This window comes from Saccostrea cucullata, unplaced genomic scaffold (genome assembly GCF_032062105.1).
Source record: "Saccostrea cucullata isolate Sc308-1 unplaced genomic scaffold, CSIRO_AGI_Scuc_v1 ctg4934, whole genome shotgun sequence".
In the NCBI taxonomy this organism is placed as follows: Eukaryota; Metazoa; Mollusca; class Bivalvia; order Ostreida; family Ostreidae; genus Saccostrea; species Saccostrea cuccullata.
The window spans coordinates 1-9,330 of NW_026934944.1; the positions used below are offsets into that span (position 1 = coordinate 1).

At 34.1% G+C, this 9,330-nt stretch overlaps 1 protein-coding gene across 1 annotated transcript; it reads left to right on the forward strand.

Moving 5' to 3' along the window:
* The first annotated feature begins 184 nt into the window (after window positions 1-184).
* Window positions 185-8,658, forward strand: LOC134241576 (E3 ubiquitin/ISG15 ligase TRIM25-like). The gene is made up of 2 exons (XM_062723612.1): window positions 185-241; window positions 6,404-8,658. The coding sequence occupies exon 2, from the start codon at window positions 6,407-6,409 to the stop codon at window positions 8,315-8,317; it is 1,911 nt and encodes a 636-aa protein (XP_062579596.1). The 5' UTR covers window positions 185-241; window positions 6,404-6,406; the 3' UTR covers window positions 8,318-8,658.
* Window positions 8,659-9,330: the final 672 nt, after the last annotated feature.

Consider the following 9,330-nt stretch of genomic DNA (forward strand, 5'->3'; position numbering starts at 1 on the left):
ACCCTATGGGCTTCTCCTTAGATGCGCACGAAGTCACAATATATGACGAAAGACAACTGTGGCAAAACAAATGTGAACAAGGCAGGCATCTTGGTATCCTGAATTTTTCAAAACAAATGGAACACGCTGTAAGGTCATTCTGTGAAGATGACGATGCCATTTTTCTGAATCATTCTGAGACTCTTTTTTTAGAAGACCGATCCCGATCGTAAATCTGAAATAAGAATTGGTGAGCATTGAAGTGAGTAAGCCTTTTCAATTTAATTTCATAATATATACATTCTTACTACAAGAAACAATAAATGTAATAAGAAAACAGATGTTGTCGTTTCGAAAATTTTAAACTCTTTGCCACTTGCGCTGTCTGTGACGTAATATTATTTACTTTTTTTTTACTTTTTGATGACCTATCCTTTTCCCCGCAGCGCACTTGCGAGTACGTGCTGTAAAGACGTGGTTTTGAAAATGTTAGTAGGCCTAGCAACTAGTCGTATATATATTGCCCTTATATTCATGAAACCATCTGTATTAAGTTGAATTCAAGTATTTTGATAGTTATTTAATCCTGTTTAAATAATTCCTTCTTGTGGACTGTTACAAACTTAATATAATATCATACTTATAAGTAATTTATTATAGATTTTAAATCTAAAATTAAAACATCGTTCAAAATAATTCTTTGAATTTTCAAACAGGGTGTCATTTATATGCCCGGGTAAAAATGAGAGACAACAACACTACCCCCATTTTATTGAAAGTTGCACAATCTTTGAATTATAAACAAGAATAGAGATGAGGTCTAAAAGAAAAGGATTACTACTTGAGAAGATTTTTATAACAGTTATTTAACAGATAGGACGAAAAAGGAGTTGTATATAGCTTTCAGCACATTTAATTTAATTTATCTGAATAGAGTTTTACATGTATATGAAAGAAATATATTGTTGGGATATCGCGCTTACTTTGCTACTGAACAATACATGCAATTGCGCATTGCCGATGGAAAATATTATGATTTTTAAATAGTTAAAATTCAATTGATCACATCTTATTAATATTTTGGTCGATATATATACGGATGAAATTCTGCCGTCGAAGTCGGCATTAAAATATTCAGTCTTAAATTGACAGTTTACATGTACATATCTAAACCTTGCTTCATTTAGCCATGCAAGGGTTTCCGATCCGAAATCTACTCTAGTGCATGCATGGTGTAGCAGGTACATGTACATGTGAGCTACTAAAAAAACGACACGATCAAAAAGCCACGAAATAAAGAAAAAACTTGGGGGGGGGGGGGGGGGGCTAAAGGCGAATTTGCAAAAAAAAAAAATTAAAACTAAAAAAAAAAAAAAAAAAAAAAAAAAATCGAAACATGTACTTTTTCATTGGAATGGACTTTTAACATATTTTTGAAAACAACAGAATAGTTTACAAGAGTGTCTAAGAACTCCTCGGGTGCAGCGGTCAGTACTCGACATTTTCCCGATGATGCCCGAAGTATTCCGATTATTTGTGGATCAAATCAGGCAGTACTCTTAAAATGGTTTCTATGGAAATGCATTAATTGTAGTTGTATTTACTGAGATACATATAGAAAGTATTTCCACAATTTTTCCAGGGGTTGCCAAAGGAATACACAATGACCTCATTATCAGATTTAATTCTATGACACCATGAATTTTATGAACATGCGGCGTCGATGTAGACGAAAGCCTATCCACTTCTATAAAGATATTACGTATTTCTATCAAATTTAAATTAAACTTGCAAAAAATAAATTCAAATTAAGAAACATGGTATATATACAATAAAAATTAATCAGTTACATGTGTTCTCAAGATCTACATTGTATTAAGAGTTGGTGCGTAGTGGATATATATACAGATTTTACAATATCTACTTATGAACGGCAGAAAATAAATAATTGATTGTGTTTGTAAAATATACACAATTCTTACCGAAAAAAATATTCATATGAATCAGATAGGAAAATAAACAAATTATCTTAATAGTTTGACTGCATTTTATTTCAGTATTAAATGAAAAAATATATTCTACTTTTTATTCCAACATTTCATAGTTTACTGACAATTTATCATAGGCGTCGGAATCGCTTAGCCCCCCCTTTTTTTCTGCAAATATATAGTTATTGAAAATTAGGTTTTACCTATTTTTGTTGGTTTAGCCCCCCAATTTCAGTTTGCTTCCGACGCTTTTGTTTATACTGTCTAGTTGTTTTCCGACATTTGTGGAAGAGTATATTTCAGGTAATAAAACTGGGACCCAAGACTTTCCTTATTGAAAATCAAAATCATTATCTTTGAACTATCTATCATAGACATCAAATTAATTAAGGTAAAGGCTTTGCTTTGTTTATAAGGAAAACCGTGTTTTAAAGGTTTTATTTACATGTATATATTACGGCGACCTTTTGGCCGCCAGGAAATTAGCTCAGGGATTGCCTTACGCCAGTACACCTTTGTCCTTGGCCCTTTGGATATTCCTTGTTGGCCCTTTAAAATACGACAAGGTTGAGGTTATACAATGTTTATTGTCTCGTGTCCCGAGCGTAAGTAAAGTATATTACAACATAATGAAGATCAATTAATTTACAAGATGTTATTGATTGATATTAATGTACAAAACATGAATATTATTATTGAATTAAATTATCAAGTACTTAAATTTATACTTAAGAAACAATACAGTGGTCCGCCATTAAACATTGGCGGCCATATTGAAAACTTACTTCCGGTTACATTTCCGGTGCTAGAATTATTACAAAAGTTATGGCGTCCGATACAAATTAACAAGTGACATCATTTTAACAAAATAACATTGAACAAAATGTTGTAGAAGAAAAATAGAACACTATACTTAACTTTAATAAAATAATGCGACGAAGTACGATATTTATTCCCTGCTTTAGTGAATCTTTTAAAGGACTTTATACCTAATATTATGATGACCAATAATTAATCTTTTACAGTAAATATGTATATCCTAACTTTAATTCACAATTATTAATTCTAACTGTTAATTTAGAATAAAACTGAAATCATAACTACGAATGCTAAATATTTGTTAAAAACATAAAATAAGTAAATGTTTCAATACTGACCTTTAAAATACGACAAGGTTGAGGTTATACAATGTTTATTGTCTCGTGTCCCGAGCGTAAGTGACGAGAGGGAGACGGGAGAACAAACTTAAACCTTCAACCTGTCCTTTGAGACTGAAAACTGCGTTAGTATATGCCATCATCCGCGCGGGCTTAAATAAAGTCCAGGTTTACTTTTTGTAACAAACTTACATGTACATGTAACCCATATAAACATTTTTAAAAAGTAGGTCAAAGTTCAAGGTCAAGATCATAAATATTTTGAACGGTCTTGTTACATGCAATACACAGGTTTTATATGAAATCCCTTTACGTCTTTTCATTCAAAAGCCAATATCAAGGTTATAATTCTTGAAAAGAAGGCCGAACTTCAAGGTCAAGGTCTAGGTCATGAGGTCAAATATCAGTGTATTTAGAAAGGTCTTGTCACAGTACAGATACATGTCACACACATGTATATAATGTGAAAGTCCTATCTCATCTCATTCAAAAGTTATGGCCAATTTACTGCAATGCTGAAATTTTTAAAAAGTAGGTCAAACTTCAAGGCCAGGGGGTCAAAAATCATACTGTATTTAAAAAGATCTTGTCAAAAGTAAAATACGTGTGTTATATAAAAGCCCTATCTCTTCTAATTCAAAAGATACATGTACAGTGTATGGCCTGGGTGAAGTATTTGTGACAGACGGACAGAACTACATTGTACTGACTGATACATGTATGACAGACGGACAGACGTTTCCTTGCTTTCGCAAAAGCGGGGTATGATAATAAGTGACACCCCCGGTCCCCACTCCCATCCCCAGGTACTTCAAACATGACATTAATGGATAAAGCAGCTTCTTTAAAAATGATTCTCAATTGCTACTAAACATCCTTTTTTTTCTTGAAGAAAAAAATATATATATCAAACAAATATTTCAGAAATTCACCCTTAATTTTTCGCCATTTTTTAAAATTTGTTTGGAGATGTTGAAGATTTTTCTGAGATTTGGAAATTTGGAATTCTTTTTTTTTTTTTTACATTTTCCAAATTTAACGTGAGTTGATACGGTTTGAATTGTGTCTGTATCAACATTTGTCAGTCATCGAATGATGAGCTCTAAATGTACGTTTTTGTAACATAAAAATCAAAGAATGTCAGCAAAACTCTAACTTTTCCAGTCGACTGACTGTTCAGAACATTTAGCTCAAACTACCAGACTATTGCAATAAAATGGAAGCTGATACATCCTTACAAGGCGCGGATCCAGGATTTTTTTTTCTAGGTGGGATCCACTCAAGTGAAAAAATTTCCGACCCAGAAATTTGTTGACAAACAAAAAAACATGTTATCTCGCCAAAAAAAAAAAAAAAAAAAAAAAAAAAAAAACGTGAAAATCCTATTTCGTTTGGGTGGGAGTAGTAGTTAACTTCCAAATCTTCTTCATACCCATGGCCATGACTTTTCATACTAATTTAACCCTATACCAGTTTTAAGGGGGGGGGCTGCGTTTTCTTGGGGGTCCAAGGTAACTTTTTACTTGGTTAAGTATATAAATTTAATAACTCTGCAAATTCCCGGGGGGGGGGGGGCGTCCGGACCCCGCCGACCCCCTTCTAGATCCGCGCATGCTTACAACCCGTGTGCTTGTCCTTTTGCCTCTTATAATTCATTAGCAAAAATATTTTTACAAATATATACCCGGTATATCTGGCTCATTCAAAAAAAATATATTATCAATAAATTAGAAATCATCGCTTCTGAGTTGAAACCCTTGATGTTAAATAATCGAAACCCCACATGTGCCGCGTATATGCAGCAAAACTTTAGGCAGGTTGTAATAATTCAAAGCAAAACTTATTTTTCAAGGGGAGGGGGTCTTCATTCTTGTAACGGAAATATAATTTAATATTAAGATATTTGCAGTTTTACAAACTAATTGAAGATTCAGGATCGGTAATGCAGTGTAAATATTCTCATTGTATTTCATTAAAATTATCACATTCATGACATGATGAGCAATTGGAAAATACATGTGTATCATGAACAAGTGTCTGTGGCACAGGCCTTTAGATCGCTTAGAAAAAAAATTGAGGTGTTGAAAAAAAAAATAAAGGTATGGAACTCTTTTCATGGGGTACCTACTTTCGCCAATAAAATTCTTTTAAATCAAATGCTTTACAATCTTACTTTCTATCCATATCTATTCAAAAATAAACAATCTTCATTACTACCAAAGTTCATTCCGTAATTCCTTATACTTCTCGAGATATTCTGAAATCAATTCCCAAATTGACAATAATTTTTTTACTCGACATCAGCTTGGGCCTTCACTAACTGTAAAGCGGGAACGACGGGACAAATTTTCCCGGAATTTATTCTAAACTCAATGAATATTTGCTCATTTGCATTCAAGCTTTACAAGGTTTTTCTTTAATTTGAACATATGGTGTGACTAAGTCATAAACAACATTTTAGCGGTCTAATTGTTTTGAAAATCGAAAGGTATATAATGCATTCCGGGAAAAATTCGTTCTACCATGGCTTCATTTACATTCGTAATCAACATGGCGGTAGTTGTTGATGTAGACGTTTTCAAATTAATTTTTCGCGAAAGGAATATTATTACGGACTTAACGTTACAATCTGGAGTAAGAAATCAACTTTAAATTGTTGAAAGATTTTGCAAATACTATGCAACTCTTCGCCGCACTTCAGACACCGTCTGTTTACATGTGAATGGCCAGGGGCCCAAGCTAATGTCGAGTAAAAGAAAGTAGGTCATTTTTGAAATTGATTTCAGAATATCTCAAGAAATATATGGAATTTCGGAATGAGCTTTGGTAGAATTGAAGAATGTTTATCTATGAATAGATTTAAATAGAAAGTAGAATTTTAGAGCATTCGAATAAAAAATATTTTATTAGCGAAATTAGGTACCCAGTGTAAGAGTTCAGTACCTTTATTTTTTTTCACACACACAATTTTTTTTAAGCGATCCAAAGGCCTGTGGTCTGTGGTATCATGTTGTTATCGTGACTTCAGGAATTTTTATATACTAGATAAAGGTAATACAAAAACTCAAAGAAGTTTTGAAAGTAGAAATATTCTAACATTGCTAACAACAGATGTTAGGAAATCGACGCTGAATATCTCATAATAAAGGAGAAATTCTATCGGAACCTACATATAATTTCCAATTTTAAATCGGGATCAGTATTTCTAAAATTATACCACGCATTATCGACACGGTGATTTGAGTGACTGATCAAGTGAGTTCTTTTTTGTAATTATAGAACATGGCATCCAGCAGTCTACAAAACAAGCTGAACGTCATAACTGGATGTTTTATATGTCTAGAAAAACTAAAAACACCGAGATGCCTGCCTTGCTCACATTTGTTTTGTAACAGTTGTTTATGTTCGTATATTGTCACTTCATGTGAATTAAAGGAAACCCCGGTGGGATTTCCGTGTCCAATATGTAGAGAATTCATTCCGTCCCCGGATGTTTCCGAGACGCCGGAAGACTGGGCCCAAAGATTTCCCATCTGTAATGTTGTAGACAAAGTCGATGAGCTCCGAAAGGATAAATTTTGTGCACCATGTAAGAGAGAGAACGAAGTCGAAACAGCTAAAAGTTTCTGTGTCGATTGTGAGGAGTTACTGTGCAACAACTGCGTAAAGTACCACAAGAGAAGTCTAGCTAGCCGGGCTCACGTCATCGTCCCAGAGAGCGAACCTAAAGCAATATTCGTGAAAATCAGCAGGGCCATTATGAAGGATGAATTTTGTCAGGATCATCCCGAGAGAAAGATTGAATTATACTGTGAGGATCACAGCGAGGTTTGCTGTGGACTCTGTGTCAGTATCGATCACAGAATGTGTGACAGTGTAGAGACCATACAAAAAGCTGCTGTCAGAATTAAAAACAGTGAGGAAGTTAGAAGCATATTGAGTGAATTGAAGAGCTATGAAGACAAGTTGTTAGAACTGAGGGAGAAGGAAGAGGAAAACGTCATCGTTTTTGACGATGCTTCAGATGATATTGTAGAGGAAACGAAGAAACTAAGACAAGAGATAAAAGAACATCTGGACAGATTGGAGAATGAACATCTCGGAGAACTGGGTGGTCTTACAAAGAAAGGAAAAGAGAAATTGAACAAGAAAATTGATTCCATATCTGAAAGGATTAAATTTACAGAACACTGCAAGAAAAAACTTCAAGATTTAGATGAAGAAGGGAGCGTGTATTACATGAAGGAATTTTTGAGAGTCAAACGATCTTTTAAAATGCTAAGAAAGGAGGTATTTGTTGAGTTAAAGGTAAAAATTGAATCGCAAATGTCAAAAGAGCTTTCTGATATGAAGAAAATAGAACATTTTTCACGTCTTAGTGTTAAAGAGAAGAAAGTGTATGGAGGACTGGCCAATTTCGGACTCCTCTATGAGTTCAGTATACAAAAAGGGTACCTCTCTGGTGGAACCTTCCTACCAGATGGGACTTTTCTCTTCGCTAACTGTGTATGGGCCAATTGCGGAATTGAGGAGCCACTCTTGAAACAGCCACTCTTCAAGTATTCCATGACAAGCCAGGATTGGGATTCCGCGGGAGAAATTGAGAAAGTAGGAAGGTCATTTGATGCTCAGCATGATGGGAATGAATGTTTTGTAACTTTACAAGACGAAAAATGCATTAGTGTTATTTCCATTGATACGTTCACAGAAACTAGGCGATTTTCAATAGAGGGAACGTACAGGCTTCATGGTCTTGCCATTGGAGATGATTACCTCTACATCGCCTGCCAATCTGCTATTTTGAAATACGACAAAGAAGGAAACTTTATCCATAAATATCCAGTGGAAGGCTGCAGTCTTTACGTCACGGTGACGGACCGCGGCCATATTGTTTACAGTAGTGTGTCTACCAATACGGTCACTGCTATGGATGAAGAAGGGGAGATAATCTGGAAGTACACCAGTCCTGATCTCGTCAGTACACGAGGGGTGGATCAAGATGAAGGAGGGAAGATTTATGTGGCGGGGAGAGGCAGTAATAACGTACACGTGTTGTCTGGTGACGGTACTTTTCTTGGAATTATTGAAGACATTCCCCGTCCCATCTTCATGAAGGCTAAAAAAGGAAGCAACATTTTCTGTGTGAGTAGTGATTGGAAGTTTGTAAGGACTTACCAAATGGATACTGCGTAATGATTGGTCAATGTGAAGAATTGTGGGAAAAGTATCAGAATGTTTCTGCTTAATCATTGGTCAATGTAAAGAATGTGAAATACACTTATGATTGATTCTGCATAATGATTGGTCAATGCGATTGCCGACAAATTTGTAAACTTGTATATATCAAATTGGATTTGCATAATGATTGGTCGAGTGAAGAGTATCAGAGTCTGACAAATGGATCCTATGAAAATGATAGTCTGTAAATTCAAAGAATGCAAGAGCCCACTAGCCCATTATTTGTGGTTGTTAAATTACGTATACGTGTACGTGACTGTAGTGGCATGACAACTGAATGCAGTAGCTTATGTAATATAAAAAAAGGAGTTGTTTTTGTATAGCAACTCTTAATTAATAAAAGTTTATATATGACAATGTTTGTAATTACATAAAATCTTTTTTTAAATGTATCTACAACAATGACATCTTTGGAATTCAATTACACAAAAAGGACAAATTTATAAAATTTTGAATGAAACTCTTAATATAAATTTTATGTATGACAACACTTTTGTAAGCCCTGTAAAATCTAGGTTAAAGACCAGTTCATCTTTCTTTAGGAGAGAATTAGACGCATAAGATTATGAAACAGAAAGTATAAAAAATGTGAAACGGTTTAACATATTTTTGGAGGAGGAATGTACAAAAAGATGCCATTTTAACCATGATTTTTGCAATTTTCACTTTTGTGGTATTTTTGAAAATAAAGTAATTGTTTGTTCGATATGATTTTTTTTTATCCATCTAGAATAAGGAGCATACTGGATTGTCACCAGAGGAAGGACGGTAACTCCATGAAGAAGATAATAAAGTCAAATATTATTTTTTGTCTAAATTTAATAAATGAATTAAGTAAGGTACATTAAAATCAGATTAATTTTAAATGACTAGGTGACTTTAGATACGGCTTGATTCCTTCAAAATAATCCATATTTCCGTAATGAACACCGTCTGTCCTTTGCAGGAGTGTAAAGTTTTTAAAAACT